The sequence below is a fragment of the Athene cunicularia genome (genome assembly GCF_003259725.1).
Source record: "Athene cunicularia isolate RWA chromosome 2 unlocalized genomic scaffold, athCun1 chr2_part1, whole genome shotgun sequence".
NCBI lineage: Eukaryota > Metazoa > Chordata > Aves > Strigiformes > Strigidae > Athene > Athene cunicularia.
Window position 1 is genome coordinate 23019290 of NW_020799095.1, and position 20289 is coordinate 23039578.

The 20289-nt window shown below is 39.9% G+C and overlaps 1 protein-coding gene across 1 annotated transcript; it reads right to left on the reverse strand.

Moving 5' to 3' along the window:
• Positions 1-17938: 17938 nt before the first annotated feature.
• ARL4A (ADP ribosylation factor like GTPase 4A) lies at positions 17939-20283 on the reverse strand. The gene has a single exon (XM_026842667.1). The coding sequence runs from the start codon at positions 20144-20146 to the stop codon at positions 19544-19546; it is 603 nt and encodes a 200-aa protein (XP_026698468.1). The 5' UTR covers positions 20147-20283; the 3' UTR covers positions 17939-19543.
• Positions 20284-20289: the final 6 nt, after the last annotated feature.

A 20289-nucleotide genomic window follows, 5' to 3' on the forward strand; every position in this document is an offset into this window, starting at 1 on the left:
TCAAACAACACCCCCTCTACATACACAATTTGTTCACAGTATATTTTTGAGTTTGTTGCAAGAAAGCATCTTCCAGTGCAATAAATTTAAACTTTCACTTTTAAAGGATCATAGCTAAATTGAGACTGTTCACAAAAAGATAAATATAGTTTAAGATAAACACATTCTTACTAGAACATTCAATTACAGTGTTACTGTAGTAACAGTAATACATACTTGTACCTCATCACAGCTAAGAAAAAAAATAAGAGACTGACTGTCAGGCAAGTGTTGAAGAAAAGTTCTTGGATCATACCCAAAAAGAAGTGGTCACATCAGCTGAGGTGGCATCAAGCAGCGTGACTGATATTTCAGTAACTCACTTTGGTTTTCATTAAGCAAGGAATGCTGATTCATATAATCTAGCTGTCAGGTTTAACCAGCTAAGCTGCTGCAGAATCGTTTCCTCAACCTAAAACTGCCCGTGCACACAGTACTGGACACCATTAGTAGTCATCTGCATCAGGCAGAGCAAGTAGGAGTCCAAGGCTCCTATTTCAAGGAGTCTAGAGCCTATTGCACTTTGAGATGTACAGAAAAGACAGATTGCCTCAGAAGCCAATTTAAGTTCAGCAGCAAAGAGACAATATACTTGTTCATCTGAAGGAAAAAGTAACCAAAATTAAATATTTTAAGTGCACTGACCAAGGAAGTATGCGAAACCCACAGTTTTCCCAAAATCCAGCTGCATTACCTAGTTTCATTCAGGCTCCTTACTGGCCCCACTTGGTTTTGAAACATGTAGCACTTCACCCTTGTAGAAAAGATCTGGGCTATATCAGCTGCCTGAGACAGTTCTGTGATACTGCTGAAAGGACTTTGCCTCTGCCATGCCCTGGCATGTGCTATAAAAGATATAGTAATGAGGGTGGTGGCCAGCCTTTCCTCCCAGGTGTGCCAAAGCCACCCCAAGAGCATTCCAGAGAGTGATAATAGACTTGGTCAACAAATGAGGCTTGGAGACAAGCCCCAAGTCCACTGTGCACAGCCAGGGAGGCAGGTGGTCACAGTAAAGCAGTAACATCAAGATAGTAACAGCTCAAGGGAGTAAAGCTTTGTAGGCACCATGGCAGGTGACAGGTTAATAATATTGGAAAGGAAAGGGCTAACTTCTTAGACACTGACAAAGACTTCTCCATACATGCAAATGGCTATAGCTGTGCTAACAGATTCACCAGCATTGGCCCCATACGCCTTCACAAACCGTAGATGGAAAGAGACTTCCAGATAAGCATTTTGTTTCAAGCAGAAGTGACAAACATTCCTTTGAAATTAATCTTTTCTAACTGTTTACCACTATTAGTCTATATGACCAGATTCAGTAAGATGAGAAAGACCCACTAAGATCGCAGACTTGCCCAAGATAGACTAGTAAAACTGGAAGATCTTCCCTTATCTGCAACTTCATGTTATCAGCAAAGCATTTGTTGTGGTATAATGCTTTAACTTCACTTACCTCACCAACATAATTATACCAGCACAAGCATTTATTCTGGTCTGATCAAGTCTACAACACCGGTACATGTAACAACACTGCCAAAGTGTCATCCTGCATCAATGCTTTGCCAGGTAGAGTTTCAAAGATGGATGCATGAAGGCCAGCACGTAAGAGGAGAATTAACAGATGCAGAGATACAACTACATCCTCATTGGATTTGCCCTTTTAATACCCCCTATCCCCCACCAAAGAATGACTGCTACAGAAAAGACTACAGAAAGAATGGGTGTATGAAATACTAACAGTGCAATGGTAAGACAGAGCTGGGGACAGCAAACAGAGAAGTCTCCCACGAGAAGGGGCGAGGGAAATATTCCCAGAGGCAGCTCTGATCCCTTACATTTGATCTTATCCCCATATCACAATCTACACATTTTTTGGCAAGATGACAAGTAGATGGAGAACAAGTTAACTTCTCTATCAGTGGGATGGTTTGGCATGGTACAAGAGGCACGTATCCTTACAACTACAAAGTCAGAAGGCTTAGCAGAACCACCCTGTTTACTTAACGAAGTGATGTAAGCCATACAACCACGCAAGCATAACCTTTGTTCTTTCCTCCAGCTATCCCTGTTTTTCCTCAATACCCTCCCACTAATTTCAAGTCTAGTAAAGTAGTCTGTAAGCCCTAAAGTGGATACTGCATCTTTTTAATGCCCAAGTGTTGTCTGAGTAGGCACCAAGAAAGTAGCTAATCACAATAAACCTGAATATAATTGTTGGCAAATAGAATGTTCCTAGAAATTCGTTCTATACGTATTTTACCATTAATAAATTCTGCTTTAGGAAGTTGAGTGCTTTGAAGAAATGATCATGATTCACAAAGTATATGTGAACATCTCTTTATACTAATTGTTTGGGAACTCCTTAACAGATGGTGTTATACTATCATAACTTCAATTCTTTATAGCGATGTACATAAAGGCGGTGAGGCCCACTTTTGACGTGCTTAAGACATGCTACTCACGTGTGTAACAAGATTACGGCATCTATTAATCAATTCTATTGCAGATAGATTCCTGATTTGTGAAGTTTGTCAGAAAAAAAAATCTACTACAATAGCTAAGTGGAACATTGCTCAACTGACCTGTAAGTTATTTGCCTGTACATCACAAGACAGGCAATTAGGATAAAGATAATTGTACCAGTTTTTATTATTATATTTTAAGTCTCAGCAGGCTTGTTTTCAGTAATTTCAAGATCTTTTGCCATTTCACTACCCAAAGAGACACAGAAGTCACAATGAAATTGGCCAGATTTAAAAGCTAAGACTGTTTCCACTTTAGACAATGCAGCAGAACATCATAATTATCTGTTTTTGTCTAAAATATATGAAAAGCAAGACTGGACAAAAGACTATGAGGGACCAAATATTATTACTATTTTTCATATATAAGCCCAGGTTTCTGGCTTGATGCAAGCAGCACCACAAGAGGCAAGGGGGTGAGCCCCAAGTTGGGGTCTGGCTGGGTGGGGGAAGGAGGGATGCTGTAGGCTGCAGGCAGTTCCCCTGGCTGGCAACACTGTCAGGGAGGCTGGGGAACCTGCAGCATCAGGCAAGGACAGCCTAAGCGCCTAGTGCTGTCACAACAAGGTGTTAATTTAGAAGGGAGTGAAGAAGAGGCTGAAACTTCCGTAAGTACATACACACACACACCTTTAAACCCTAATAAATCCACACACAGGAAGCTAGATGATGGTTTACCATAAATGAGGGAGCTTCTCTTTCCAGTTTACATAGTTGGAGATGCCTCAGCAGCGAGTCATCAGTTCCCACGTCAGAGGTGACCAGCAACACAGACAGATGCTCTCTGCCAGAGAGCATCTCCTCATGGCATAGGAAGGGCACCTAAGCTGTTCAAGGCACTTTGCAGAAGGTGGCACCTTACAGACAGCTATATGGCCTGTCCAGAAATCCAGATGCCATAGCCTTCCAGTACACAGGTATTTCCCAGCCCCAGGAGCAGCCACTTACTGCTCATGGACTGCCCAGCCAGCAGAGGAAGCAAGGGACTGGTAAGGCTATTGTGCCAGGGGAGATTAACTGCATCCTCCTCCCAAGTGTTATTAGGTAATCTAACTATTAATCTAAGAATTTGACAGGCCAACAGTAACCAACTCTGCCATTACCGAGTCTTTCAAAAAGTTATTTGTATTCATCTCAAAAGCAGCTACAGCTCACCTCCTTCTGAAAGGAAAATAAACAGTCTGATCCAACCAAATAATGTCTCACTTCAGACCTTCAATTCAAAAACACAATTCAACTGGAAGCAAAAGTGACATTTGTTTTGTTATCATCACAAGCTTCTGTACATGTCTAAAATTCTCTAGCCAAGAACTGATTTGACCAAGATGATGTGAGAAGCTGTCGGCAGACAGTATCACTTCAGAAGTTGAATATGAAATTTGAAAACAAAGAATTTCACATCAGAATTTAAAATGCAATATTGCTTAATAGTCAAGTCAGGTATTGCATATGTTGAACAGCCCCGCACTAATTGAAGAAACAAAGGTTAAAGATACCATACTTAGGAATTACTTTAGCAAGCATGAAATTTCTAAAAGTAGCATTTTTTCCCTTACAATATTAGTGGGAGGAACAAGAAGAAGAAGAGGAGAAAGCATAGGTACCATTAAGGTCAAGGCCTGCCTTTCTTATGCACTACATCAATAAGTAGTCAAGCAGGCCGAGGTACTGTACTATCACCCTCTGAACAGACAGTTCCTTGTCCAGAGCCACCATGAGGTCTCCAAGCTTTATTTGCCAGCTTTCAGAGGAGCACCAAGTTCTCATTCTTCTGTCCTTGCAAGTTAGGAAAAAAAAGAAAAAAAACAAAACCACAACAACCAATCTTAACACATATACTCACCCCCAACCAACCAAACTCCAACCCTCCCAAAACAAAACACCACAAAAAGCATTTTACAACTCTTTGACAGTCATCACATCCTGTAATTGACCTCACATACTTTCTGGTACCCCAGAAATTATCAAATGTAGTAAGTTTTCATCCTCTGATTTCACTCTTTTTGCTTTCCAGAGTCTTTTGAAGCTTAAAGCAGGCTTAAAGCATTATAGACTACAAAATTTCCCTGTTCTGCAGAAACAAACTGTATCAATAGAGTGGATCACCATAAATAATTGCATACTTACACAATATTCAAAACCTTAGAATCATTGCTTTGATACTGGAAAAACCCCACCATCAGTACACTGTACAGTGATATAACAGAAGTGAATGTGCGTTAGAAAATATGAAAACAACAATCATAAGCAACCTTTACAGATTAAGGCAGACGCTTAAGAACTGAGGTTCACCTCTTCTTCATAAAGCAATTTCAACTCTTTTCTGGTGATGGCAGCCAGTGAGACCAATGACACCTATTTAGGAATCCTTTTAAGTCTGTAATATTTCTTCAGCTTCTCAAAACAAACAAAACAGTACAATTTTATTGAATTATGATTTCTACATGTTATTATTTAACAAACATCAAGGCTTTAACTCACGATCCAGAATTCTTCAGCAACAACAGCACTAGTTTAAGGTATAGCCACCATTCAGCCCCATCTCTTGAATATCTGCATGGCCCCCTCCAGTTGTGCTGGCATAGGAGTCCAGCCAGCTGCAGTCTGAACTGATAAACTGGAAGATAACCCAGAGATTTTACTGAAGCCAGATCAGCTCACTACAAGGATACAGCTGCACAGGCAACCATGCCAGCACAACCACAGGATGTAAGGCAACATTTTTATTAAATATTTCATACCATAAAGATACAGCCAAAGAATCTAGCCATTTACATTTTTTAAAGATTTTTAAACTCTTCTGCCTCATCCTATGAGTATATAGGAGTCAGAGATACCAATTAAAAAAATAATCCAGCCTTAGTATTGGAAAAGAGCTTAATAAGTAAACAGATAGACCATAATCCAAAGGTTGAATAAACCCCCCCTCCCCACTTACTTTTTAGGATAATTTTAAAACAACTGATAAGGAAATTCTAACGCTGGAAATAACACTTTTAAAAGACTGCAAACTTTGGCTACAGGAAAGCCTTTATCCAGACAATATTTCCTGGAAGAAGCAGCACTCCACTGGATTATGTCCCTTTTGCTTCATCACAGTGAAGAAATTTAGAAATAGTTAATACTTGGAAGCCACAGAAAAGTTTCTAAGAGAAGATGCTGAAGGAGCTTGCCATAACAAGACCAAGCATACGCTACAAACCACAGAAACAGCACAGTATTTTGTCAAAGCACCAGGAGGTGTCAGGTACATACTGCCTGGACCAGGACCTTCCACATGCCTTGGACAGGCAGTGAGGAACAGCAGACCCATCTCCCCTTCTCTTCCAAAGAATCCTGAGGCAATGTCATACCAGCTACAGAGTCCAAGGCCTGCAGAAGAGGAGGCAACAGCCCCCCATGGGCTGCACTGTGAAAGTGTGTCAGAGCCACAAGCTGCAATGGGAACCACTGTTCAGGGCAGGTCTCAGGCTTGGCCCGTCTTTGCATTTCCACAAAAAAAAAAAAAAAAAAAAAAAAGTCTGGGCCCTGCCTGATGTCTCCATCTGAACACTTCCCAAAGGAGCTTGTCTCCAGTCCTGCCTACCAAGGCTGGGCAGAAAGCATTACACAAGACATCTGTGCTGTCCCCAGGTTGTTGCAGACCCTCACGCTCATCAGGCTCTTGAAATGAGTCTGATGGAGACTGAGTACACAGGCTGGGCTCTTCCACCACTCCCAAGATATGACTGCTCTACAGAGGCAGAGGACTTTGAGCCTCAGAACCACCTCCTCAGCTGCAGCATACCGAGGCTGCACACCAGGTATCTTGACACAAGACTGCCAAGAAGCCTGAGTGAGGCCTTGCTGAGGAGAGGGAAGGCAGGAGAGCCTGGTGACACCACTGTTACTGGGATGTACCCTGTGATAGGGCAGCACCTCCAGGCCAATCACACAGAGACAGGAGTTTCCCCGGTAGTCCCCGCTCTCCTAGCTTTGCACTCCTTTTCCATGGAGGAGAGCACGTACACATCTGTAACAGAGCCTCCCCAAGCACCTAGCAGCCCAAGGGTCACCAGAGAAAATAGCCATGTAGGAAACATAAGAGACATTGACTGCTTTTCCCATGCCAGCTCCAGCAAAAGATAGATCATTTCACCAAACCAGTACAAACTGAAACAGCACCATGGTGCACAGAAAAGGTAAGCATCAGCACCTACCACTGGTAGCAATAACCATCCCACTACCAGTCCTTCAGAGGGACAGAAATATTACTCCATTCAACTCTTATCATTATGCAATAGCCTATGTCAGAGTGACTTTAATTACTTGCCCCAGGAAAGATTTTATGAGCAGCATGGCACATTTCGGAGAGGTCAGACAAAGCCTCCACCTGGTCAGGCGGAGGAGGGCAATGTGGATGGCATTGCTCTGCAGCCCAGAGACACCAATGCTGACAGTTTCTAGCTCTAGACACCACTGACAACTGACTAAAGAAATGCAGCAAAGGGCTCTTCAACACACAAAAACCAAATTAGTCATTCGTGTCCCTATGAAAATATTTCTCAAGAAATCCTATCCTGGTTTTACATTCCTTATGAAAGAGTAGGAAGGTTACTGCAATACCCTCAGTGTTCTCTTTGAGCTTTTTTTAATGGCAAGAACAAGGGAAAAAATTCAGCAGTCTTGAATACAGGATTATTTGATCCTCATCAGGATTTAAGGGGAGCTTTTCAGAACCACAGTACAGGAAACATGGAAACCTGTTAGAGTCCAACACCATCACTTCAGAAGACAGACATCCAAGGTGCAAGAGGGAATACACAAACTGGATCCTCATTCACAGTGAGCTGTTTTTGACACTTTTTATCCCATAGAACACACACTGTTGGGAGGATTCCCACCACCAAGCTGGGCAAAGCAGACTCACAGAGCTCAAGCAAGTCTAGAGCTTGTCAAAAGGAGGGTTCTTGGCTGCTAGCACACAAACATGACAAACATAACCCAAGACCTACATCGACTCAGCATGCTGAATAAAAGGAGCTCTCCCATGTTTGCTGCCTAGTTCACTGGCCCTGTTTCAGAGGGCATCCATAGAGCTTTGCTGGTGAAGGCCACCGAACTGAATGGCTCAATAGGAGTACCACTGTAGTTCACTTGGCACCAGGAAAAAAAACAAAACAACAAAAACCCACAAAAAAACCCCACCACAACATCCCAGAACAAAAAATTTGAAAACACACCCACCAAAAAAAAACCTCACCAAAAACCACACACACCTCACCTTATAAAGTATGACTATTACCCAGACAAAACCTGGAGTCATTTGTTTACTGAAGTTCATTTATTAGAAGGCAGTTATTAGGGCCAAATAGATATAAGAAAAGTTTCTCTAATTAAATTTAACTTATTGCCTATGAACTAGTATTTACAACCATATTCAATAGCTTTTTTTAAAAAAAATATAATAGCTTCTAAACATTGTTGTACCTTCACACAGACTGCATTTTTGGGGGTTTAAGTCTTTTTTCACACATCTACATTTTAATTTTTAATAATAATCACAGCAGGCTGAAAAAAATCAGTAGCCCAACAACATTACTACACATGCTAAAAATGAGATGAACGCTTGTTGGATTCCCATCCCAGGAACAGGGAAAACTCTACCCTACCCAAAACATCCAAGTGTAGCCTTGTTGATCCTCTAATTCTCTGCAGGAATATACCTCTGCACTACTCCCCTCTTCTTCAGGACTGAAAACTCTGAATCCCAGCAAATTCAGCACTAGTAAGTAGTTGCATTATGTTATGCGTTATTGATTCACTGCCACAGGCCTAGGAATCAACAGGCAAATGCTTTCTACACATATCTGTGGTCAAAGAGAAAACAAGCTAAGAGGCACAATACAGCTTTTCAGCAGCAGTCTCAGTTCAGTTTAGATGTCTTCACAATGCCAGTTTAATCCCCTCAATACACAGAGCAAACAGGATATTTACAGAAGCAGATAACATCAGCTTTGGAGCTTATGTACAGTTATTTTCTCACTAGAGATAACTGATAGGACACCATAGCACCTGGTCTCACATCAGGGATACCAAGCCTTCAGGAGGTACACCCTTACTGTTCTTTCACATAACAGTATGGTGATTTGGGGGATGCAGATCTCCCGGTAAGTCCGCACAACAGCCTTCTTTTTAAGATCAAGCAAGCACCTCAACAAAAGTCTCATACTTTTCCAAAGACTACAGAAATGCACAATATGCTCTGTTTTGTCATTTACTGAATACCAAAGCTCATAGCACCGTGCCTTAAGATCTCTAATTTCTGTGTCTTCTCTTTCCTCAATTACACCTCCCAGCATTTCATTTTATCTTCCTAAAGAAATAAGATATGTAATTTCACAGCATTAGCTGTAACGGCTTTTGAACGCTTTAACCAATAAAAAGTTTGGCCATGAGAGATACTTAAGAAAGTTCTAAATTATTACAGTTTTCACAACACAGGGAAAAGGGAGACCCCTTTTCATACTCCTAAATTAAAATTTTCTCATCAGAAAGGCTATCAGTTAGCCATACCTTATTAGAAGGAAACCTGGAGACATCAAAGCACTTCATAATTTCCTCCACTTACATAGCTCCTTACTCATATCTTGTTTCTCTTCTCAGATCACTTCTCAAAACCAGCTAGCAAACTTTCTTTTAACAGAACCTTCTCATCCCCTAACCATTTCAGCCTCATTGCTGGTAGCCTTTATGTAGTCACATGAGAGCGATTGCAACTCTCAACACATGCAGAAGCAGGCACAGGTGTTGCTAGACTCAATTACACTACCAACAAGTAGGTGGGGATTTACTTACAGTTTAAAAAAAAAAAAGAAATGTAACATTTCATATCTAAAAGCTTTTATAGATGGCACCTTTGTTGCACAATTCTACAGTCTTATCTTGCTCCCACTGAATTCAATGAAAAGCTATCTTTGCATACACAGGGAGTTTGAGCCATAAAACACTGTAAGAGGAAGTATAATTTGGTTTACTGATTTCTCCAGCAAGACTATCTGGACTGTGAAATGTAATGTTCACTGTAAATAAAAGCTTTTACTTCACTTTTTCTTAATGTGTATTAATATACTGGTCTTTGTATTTTCCTTCTACAAACAGTGTGATCATTGACCAGCACCCAGAACCACTCAGGTGGCTTTGCTAAGGAAAAGCACTACAAGAGCCTCTCAGCTGCTGCAGATTGACACAGATTTCAAATGGCAGACACCTGCGTTTTCTAGCAGAGTAGCTGGCACAGATTTGGGGCTATCATTTAGGATATAAATATAGGCAGTGTAAAAAGCAGGTAGTTTCTATTTGAGTTAATCAGCTTATACTTTCAGTAGAGCAGAGAGAGAGAAACAAGCCATGCCACATGGTGATTTATCTGACCTACCTTAGATACCACTCCTGAGCTAATATGAATTATACTCTAGAAAAACACATTTCTTTCCATGAACGATAAAAGCATATAGAGGTGCCTAAACTATACAAAAAAGCACCTAATTGGTTGAAGTCTAATATTAGGTAAAATCAATCCTGACTGTTGTGCCTGTATTATACTATAAACCCACAGCACTGCTCCTGGGAGAGCATTATAGACATGGTAAACTTTCCTTAGGGAAGTAAATAAGAACAAGAAATCAGGTTGAGGGGAAGGGTAATCTAAACTTAACCCAAAGCACTTGAAGTGAGCAAGGATTTTCCAACACAAAATAAATAATCATGGCCATCCCACTGAAAGTGGAAGTTGCTATTTGAAAGGAAGGAAGGAGAACCTACATAGGGTTTGTGCTCTCTGTAAAATTTGTTGGGCAAAGTAGAAGTGAAGAGCATGCCTAGTCTGAGCAGATTAATGCTCCGTGGTAAGGAAGTGCAACGGCTGCTTTGTGTAGGCATGTATGCACCATTAAAATGAACGCAAAGGGAGGATAAAATATTGCAGATTCAAACACTTGGATTCTACTTCCCATGTGCAGAGGCTTAAGTGAACCCAAAAGGAAAAAGCCAGAAGTAATTTAGGTCACGTTAAAGCCATCATTAATACAGGATCCCTGTATTAGTTCTACCTTTAAGAAAAAATTCTCTTCTGTGCAAGAATATACTATGCCCAGGCAAGCTATGCCTTTAGTAACCCTTAGGGTAATCTCAGGGTTATCTAGATGGGGTGAGCAAACATCAAAAGATTCAGTTTTTTTTTTTTTTTTTTTTTTTTTTTTTTAATGGTTCAGAAAACAGCCTGGAAATTTTATAAGCATGGGCTTTTCCACTGGACAGAGAAAACCCTGCATTTACTTTTACACATCACCACTGCTAAGAAAGTGTACTTAGAGAATGAGAGGACTTGAAAATATATATATTAAAGAAACTAAGGAAAGGTATGTCTGTTTCTGTTCTCTGCATATATCCAATCTTATAACTGTTACTGCATAGGAATAGCTCTGCTGCCACTGATGAGAGAATGTCACTCTGAGTGAGCTCCACAAGCTTGTTTCATGTGTGTAGATCCGATTTGCAAATGCTCATGATTGCAACTTTTAACTTAAAAAATGTTCAAAGGTTTCCATTTGGAACTGTGAGTTCACTTCATTTCAATAAACAAAATTAATGTTGAGCTAGAAAATGCAGCAACACGCAATAAGCTGGTTTTTGTTGTTTATTTATATTCCCCACTAATATAGATTTTTATTTAATGTGGTAAAAAGCAAAATTAATACTTTGTGCCAAGTTTCAGACAAGTGTGAAATTTCAGGGCTTATTAGGTTATTAAGCTTCTGAAATAAGGATTTATGTTTATAAAAGAAGTGCTGACGCAACCTGAACTCTGGGCAGTGGTAATGCCACCACAACAGCATGGTTCATATGCAGTGTGAACAGCCCAGATTACCTTATCCTAATAAAATGAAAGATTTAAAACTGAGGAAATTATTTCAAAGAATCATATTTCTAGTGCTGTCATGTTTGCAGTCACATTTGGGTTTAAATGATGGGAAAACATGACTCTATTTATATATTCTCAAATTACACCCACAAAACAGGATCCCAGAGAAATTCTCACAAACAGGGTTTGCAAGAACGCAAGAGAAGTGTGAGTAGGTAGGTGTGTGTGCCTAGATGGATTATGTATGTAATCAACATGTAAAGCTCTGTAATGCTGAAAATAATAAATTGTTGTGAATGTCTAAGGTTGGAAAGTGCATTTTACATGGATTATCTGCCCTAGTTCCTGTTCTTATTTTTGGAAAGCAATCAGCTCTTCGTGAGAACTCAGCACCACGCTGAGCCACCCTGGGGCTTTTCATGGCCCAGCCCTTCACTTTGCATTATCATCTGTTAGCAGCCACATCCTGTGCAGACTGATTCATTACAGCCAAAGAAAGGCACCGAGAACAGGAGACCCTCTGAATCCTAAGGTCTGAAATCACTGTAACATACTTCTCTCACTGTACTATATAAAATAAAGCTATCTCTTCCAAAGAATTTCCAGACATTTTCGTTACTATTCCAAATAAAAGCTTATTTTAAGATAATGTGTTATTTTAACTCAAGATCTTTGCATATCATCTTTACTTGAAAACTTTCATGTACCTGATTTAAGGAAGACTATGTTTCCATCCCAATGTAATTCAAACATAAAACTGAATAATTTTGAGTACTTTTGCTTAATAGCTATGGTCAAATGCAAACAAAAATCAGGTACAGATGATCCAGTTTATAAATATTTATTCACCAATGAATATGAAATACATTATTATTTTAAACTGTGCGGATATTTTTTTTTCCTGTGAAGCTGGAGCTCATGCAGTCAGAGATAATACAGTATGTTGAACTTGTATTTTTAAACTCTCAAGTGCATCACTTCTGAGATGGTACGTTTTCCTGATGGCTAACTATTGAACACAAATATGTTACAAGTCAATTGATAAATCCAAATTACTGTTATAAGTCTATTACTTTCCATTACACTGTTTCTGTAATATTTTAATACCTCACAGCACTTTTAAGCATGAATTTAAATGTAAGAGCAACTATGAGATTCTTGCTTTACACGTAGATGAAGAGATTTCAAGTATAAAAAGACCAGCACGCAGTAGCTGGGCTGGACCAATCTTCAGTCTTAAACTTCCAGCATTAACTCCAGTATTTTAAATCGTGTAGTTTGGTGTATTTGTTTTAAAGTTCTGATGTACAGCTGAGTCCTTATACAGAATTTTTTCAAATGGTCCTCTACCATGATTACAGCAATAGCAGGACATAAGCGAACACTGTATATAAGCAAGTTCTGATAAGTGGCAGAGATACAATTGCTGAATAATCTAGAAATATAGTTTGCTGGTACCAGTGCTACCATAGCACAGGGTAATGCATGTGTATTGAAGTAGCAATATGAGATCTGTCAAAAAGCATCAGTGTAGGCTCAGTCCATGAATCCCATTTGTCTCCAGCATAATCTGACTGATTATAGCTGAATTACAGTGACTTTAAATGTACAAGTCAAATTTCTAAGCTATATTAAAATCAGGGAGGCTAGTATTTCTCAGGTTAGCACAATTAATCTCCTATACAACATACAGTATATTCAAGAAAAATTGAATATATATCTTTGATTCAAATAGAAACTCAATAGCTGGAGTTTAAGGGAAATAGTGCTACTAATAATCTGCAGATTGCCATTTTACCCTATCACTTGTAACAGGAACCAAATAGGAATAAATTGTGTTTGCTGAGACATTGATAATCTATGTTTCACAAAGAATCAGGTTTCTTTGAAAAACTAAATTGACCCACAGAAACACCTCAAATAGCTAAAAACATAAATCATGGGTATATAAATGCAGTCTTACTGTAGAGACGTTACAGTCTGCAAATGGTTGAAGGCATCTTAAAGATCATCATGCAACTGGTGTCAAAAAAACAGTGGTAGCCCAAGCCTGCAACAGCATTCAATAATTATAAGATCAGCAGAGTTTAGCTAATGTTAGAAATAAGAAAATATTTTTAGAAAATGTCCCTCTTTTAGGTTATCTATGTCCATGTTAAGACAGTTTTACAAGAAGACTGGTTTTAGCTAACCAAAGTCACTGCAGCAGCAGTGAACACTCTTTCCCAACCCTCTTCAATTACAAACTCATCCTTATAACACCCGACTCAATGACATTCCAGCATCAAAACCTGTTAAATCTCTCAGGACAAATGACATTGGAATGGGAAAGCAATGAAAGTGTTACATTCCAAAGGAAATTATTTTTATTTATCATTCATAAAGTGGTAACAGAAGATAAGCAGTTACAGGTTGGTGGCATCTCAGGACTGTGTGTGGTGTTTGGAGGTATCAGGCTTCACACCTTTACCTTGCGTGACCTAAATTCTACCATTCTGCTATTTTTAGAAAAGACCTTGAAATACAGCAGCCTGTGAGCCAGCCAGGAGCCGTCAGCACATTTAACAAGGCTCAACACCCCTGCTAACCTTCTCCTTTGTCAGTGCACTCTGAGATTAATGTGGTGATTAGGTGGCTTTCTTAAATGAGGTATTGTTTCATTTCAGCAATAGGAAAACTACAGTGCATAAAGCAATAAAGATTTTTAAACCAATTAAGCAGCCTAAAAGCATATCTGTTTCCCTTAAGGCTCAATATATTTTGAAAAGCTAGGAAGACCCCACAGTTTCAAGTCTTCTCTTCCTCCACACACCCCACAGCCAGCAACTGTACTTGACTTTCTCCTTTCTAACTATTCTGTCATCTTTAGCTCTCAATTCTGATTGAACAGCTGTGTAAATATGTAATCTTCACAGCTCAGGGATTATCATCTTTTACCTTCCTGAGTTGTTTGCAAGCAGGTATTTAGTCTGGAAGCACTGTCTGGCTTCCCTGCCTGTTTTTTCTCCTTAGATTTTGGCTTTGAATAAATTCATTATGTGACTACTTGGTGACTGTGCCACTCACCAGGCCCGGCGGCGAGCAGGCTGCCTGCAGGCAGCGTCCCCCAGCCACCACACGGATACCTGCAGTCACTCATAGCCAGCACCAATAAAACAGAGCACTGGCAGGGAGAAACTCAAGTCCTTAATTCGCTGCTTGGGATTTTCTTCAGCTAGGTCTTTGAAACTGCGTTTGCTTCTTTACAGCTGGTTTAAGAAGCCTGACTAATGCTATGAAGAAAGGCAAAGTTACCAGATATGTATCATCCCTGTATTTTGTTCTCAGATAGGTAGGATGGCTGTGGGAGCCCATATGACAACCCCAGGTGTAACCCTGCTGCAAAGTCACGCCATGTATTTCCCTTCAGTTTAAAAACACACTCCAGAGTTTATCCACAAAGCTCTGCAGTCTTGTACTGCTCCTAAAAATAATCACAGCCTACAGAGCAGCATGAGAGGGGCTGGCCTTTACATACCTATGTCAGTCAGGATTAAATAAAATAAAAAAATAAATGCTTTCCTTATCCCCCGGAGTAAGCAAACAGAAGACAATGTTCATTCACAGCTCCCCTACACATCCCCTCCAGTAGTGACAAGAATTGTTTTTAGCTCGGGGACACGAAGCTACAAGGTTGTAAACTGTGACCCTCTCAAAAGATGAGTCACCCACCAGTAAAGTGAAAACACTGATCCAAAAAGCACTGATTCATGCCTAGATTTCTCTCTCAGAACTTAAAGGAAGACAGCATTACTAGCATACGTTTGCTAGCCTTCATGCATTGCAATCCACACAGCTGAATCAAGACTATATGTTAGGGGCAGTGCCCTATATATAGTATATGCAGACTGGCTATGTTTTTCACACTCTGCTTTACCAAATCCTTCTTTGCAGCATTAACACAGTATCTAAATCCTCCTCCCATGCCAAGAATGACACTCATCTCTTAACAAAAAGTTTCAGCCAGACACTAATTAACACCCTGCTATTTGTAAACAGATGATCCAATATGCAGATAATCCCCCCTCAAGAAGGCAGAGCTGCCCTCATGCAGACCTGTTGGGGTCCAGAAGGACTTCGCTAGCACCCGCCCGACCAGACTGCTACCAGCTCCTGGCTGCTCTGTGACTACCGTGTCTCTGGTAGTAAACTCCTGCAGGACCAAAGTGCTCTGTAAGGTGGTACGGAAGCACCCAGCTAAGTCAGGCTGAGAACTGTGGGCTGGCTGTGGGTACTGCTTTCCACACAAAAAGGATCAATCATGTCTCAATAAAACATAAAAATTAGAATAAAGAAAGGTTTCACATCACCTAGCTGAAAGCCATTATTTGCATTTTTTCAAATGTAAATGCACATTCAGCACAACACAAGTCATGTCAAGAACATGACAGATTCTCACCATATCCTACAGTACTTTTTCTATCTGAAATGGTCATAAGCCAATACACAGCTAGAAAACAGAGACCAGATCCTGAGGGCTGGTTAACTTTAAATGACTGCATGTATATAAACAGCTGAGGCAATGTCATACCAACTTTTGTAAGCTAGGACAACAGCGATAAGGTTACAAGACCTTGTGGCTTGTTTTTGACAGTGCTGCACTGATTTAAATGCACTTCCATACCTCCTTAAAGTAGAAGCAGTTAAAGATACTTAACTTGTTCAATGCCTTGAAGAACAGTGTAATTTGTAGCCTATTTCAGCAAAAATTATTTTAAAATTTAAGTTGTGCAACTCCAACATTGTAACAAAATTACACCTGCTTATTCAGCTCCTCTCAAGATTTTCTTACACATACCAGTATTTAGGCCAGAACTGTCAATTCATCGTAGGGAAGAAAGTGATCCCAGGCTGACAGAACTCTGCCAGCAGAAACTCAGTTGGCTGAGATACCAAATGCTCTATTTGCAATTAGCATTTTGTTAAGTGGAAGACTTTGTCATAGTAAGACAGAACACAGTGTTGGAGGTACAGCTACATTTGTGTATTTTACTCAGTTACTGTAATATTCCAGCAAAACAGTTCTAGTACAGATAAAGGTATAGGTTGAATATGAAACTCATCCCCCACCCAAAGTCTTCTACTTCCAAGTCAGTATTAAATATCACATGGTAAGAAAAATGACATTTTAGAAACACTACTCCCCACCCTCTCTCACGTCTTCCTCCAGAGTGCTACAGATCGGTCATGCCTTTGTATTCAAAATCATTCACTTAAGTTTTTATACACAGAAGACTTTAGAGAGACTGTCACCAGATAAACACTAGCACGTTTAATACAAAGAAAACAGTTGACTTTTTAAAGCAGGATGCCTTTTCAACTGTTCCCAACAGAAGCCTAATGAATATTCTAAATTAAGCAATTATTTGGAATCATACAGTTTGTTCACTGCATACGAAGAGCCAGCCTCAGCCTAGTAGCCCTGTGCACCTGACAGGAATGAAAATGTTAGCCAATGTTATACCAATTACACCCCAAATTCATAGGGCTCAGCATCACTTTTTCTCAAGACTGACTGTCAGTAACCTACATTTTGACATGCAGTTACATAAACAGACATGAAAAAAAAATCAGGTTCACAAGAGAATTATCTAAACTTCTCTCTCAAACTTAGCCATTTTGATTTGCAGGCTAAATGAAGTTTGCCTTGCCTATGTTCAGGTCCTGAAACTAATTAGAAGCTTTCATATCTCTTGCCACATTCTACTTACTGCTGTAAAATCCTAGGAGGAAATTCACCCAAGGTTTAAGTACACGTGAATCCCTCAGACAGCTTTAGACATATGATCCTGAAGATACTAAATTAAGTACCACCTGTGAGTACATGTGATAAATGCCCAACATCGCCTATTAAATATTGCAAGTAACACAAAATAGGTTCAGCCACATAAGATTTTTTGAATTATGCAAGATCTATCACTTCAGAAAGGAGTCACTGCAGTTAGTATTTCTTCTGTGAATATACAGACATGCCACTGATTTAAAGTTTTTAATGAGATACCTGCAATTTATAACACTGCGACATTTATGAGCCTCACCACATTTATACCTTTGGTTTTCAACAGAAACAGTTCTACTGTTACTAACATCACATGCACAGAAGCTGGTAAGAACGTACCACTGCAGTACAAGAAGTCAGACACCTTCTCTCTGCAGGCTTGTTTTGAATTGTTTATTGAGGTTTAAGAAGTCATCCACATTTCTATAAATATAGACATTACTTGAGTAAGTGACTTACAATGTCACCAGTGCAGGTACATATATAACCAACATACAAAAGCTCCACTGGAAGCTACTTCAGTTTATTCAAAAAGGACCAAGATGTCATTTAAAAAAACAGCTGTCACTTTCAGTTATTGAAGACACTAAAGTGCATTTTTGGTTACCTCCTGGACAAACAGCTGCTGGTTAAAAAGATTTTTTTTTTTTTTTAAACATACCTAAGTTACATTGATTGACATTCATGTTTGTAGCGGTCATCCTCCTGATACATGGCAGCAGGTAAGAAAAGTCTATTACTTTGCTGGTTGAGTAAGAGGAGGAAATAGACTTTGCTTTTTTTTTTTTTTCAACTTTTTTTTTTTTAATCTAGTATTTCCAACAAAAGCTTAAAGAGAATCTAACATTCTGAATTTTTACAGCACCACTAAAGTTAGTCTTAAAAATCCAGGCTCTGTTTTAGCCCTTTTAATTGCTAGCCAAGTATCTAAAGAGTCACTTGAAGCTCTGTACCAGTAAGAAAAACTACCCTCCCTTTTCCGTCAAGCACTATCCTGCCCAGTTAACACTGTTTGCACACTCTGTAAACAAGAACAGCTTAAAGCATAATTAAAGCAGAACACAGGCCCATCTTGAAAATCTTCTTCCCGCACTCCCCCCTCCCCCCCAACCCCCGGTAGTGTCAAATGTTTGAGTGTATAAAGCATTATTACATTCCTAACCACAAAATACTTTAAGAGTCACAATAAAAAAAAAGCATACGTTGAAAGTGACATAGCAATACCACTTTAATAAAATGGGGTACTTCGGAGAGATACAAGATGTGCTCTGCTAATTCTAACTCAATCTTTACTTCATTATAATTTTGTTTTATTGCCAGAAAAGTCACCAGTAGAGCAAAGAATGCTGCACTGGTTAGAACCACAGCAGCCAGAGTTGTTCTTTATAGCTCCTTTACTGCAATTAATTTACTTTTAACTTGATAGTAGGAGGACATAATACTCATAATCCAGAAATAAATTACTAATTTTGAGTAACAGTTTAAACCTGATTAGCACTGCATAATGAGGAATGGCTACTTCTAAAAAATAAAAACCTTACATACCAAAAACATGCTATATGTTGGGAAACCACTTTTTCATGCTCCAGCATGTTGTCTACATTTTTTACTTGTCAAAAAGTCTTTCTTTTATCAGTTGAAGAATCCACAGCACTTGAAATTTTAAGTATTTGAACTGAACAGGATTCAAATTCAAAGTGCCAAATTAAAAAAAAAAAAACCAACAACCCTACACATGTAGCCAAGCTTTCATAGAAATCCCCAAACAAGGTAAAAAACAGCCTCTCAAAAGAATGGGTTACTAGCTTCATACATGTTTTTAAAGCTGTATAATGTTCACCTAAACACTCCACTTACGAGCATTAAAAGTTTAAAAACACAGAACACCTTCAATGCAAATTGCTTGCAGAGGGCACCCTCAAACATATGAACACAACACTAAGCAAAAACCCCCTCATTTTATTTGGCTATTTAGACATCCATGTCACATATACCCACCCATCCATCCATTTCCTGATAGTATTACATCATCTATTAGGGCTTCTGAAATAATGCAGAGCCATAAAACTCAGAAGAGACTAGTTTAAAAAAAAAAAAAGTTCCATAACTGCACAGCCTTCCACACGGCAAGGTTGTGCAACTGATTGTTTAACGTAACTAACTTAACGGCATCCAAACAAGCAGGCCTGGGTTTGGAAGCTGTCTTATGTCAAATTTTGACCAAGTAACTACTCTAAAATAGAAAGGTCAAAATAAAACTCATCTCTTCTTTTTCTGCTGCCTCAACATTTTCCTTCGCTTAATTATCATATCATGTAGTTTCTCCAGTCCCTCTTTGAGTCCATCTCCAATGATTGCACAGGTAGGCTGCAAATGCCAGGGAGTTGAAGAACTCAGCTCACTCATCGCTAACATTTTCTCAATTTCAGAAAGGGAGAGAGAGTTCCTCAAGTCCTGCTTGTTAGCAATGATAAGGACAGGCACTCCTTGATTTTCAGATATCCTAGTGATCTTATGAAGTTCTGTTTTGGCCTCCTCCATTCTCTCAACATCGACAGAGTCCACCACAAACACAATGCCATCGGTGCACCTTGTGTACGACTTCCACAGGGGCCTCAGCTTCTCCTGGCCGCCTACGTCCCAGAAGTGGAAAGTGACCGTTTTCGAGTTGCCCAGAGTCACTTTGATTTTCTCCGTATTAAATCCTTTAGTGGGGACAGTGTTGACGAACTCATTGAACTGCAGTCTGTAGAGCACCGTCGTCTTTCCAGCGGAGTCCAGTCCCAAGATGACGATGTGGAAACTCTGGAACGAAGGCAGGCTGGAGAGGATCGGTGTCTGGTCCGAGAGTCCATTCCCCATTGCCAGCAGGGGAGGTGACAGCAGGCTGCCACGAGCAGGGGCCGGCTCCCTCGGCTACGCCCGCCGCCGCGCTAGGCTGGGATCCTGCCAACGACACCAGCGGCGTTAGCCCGCAGCTGACCCCCCTCCGCCTCCGACGGGGC

Coding starts and splice junctions, on each gene's coding strand:
- ARL4A (XM_026842667.1), bottom strand. CDS start 20,146: ATGGGGAATGGACTCTCGGACCAGACACCGATCCTCTCCAGCCTGCCT.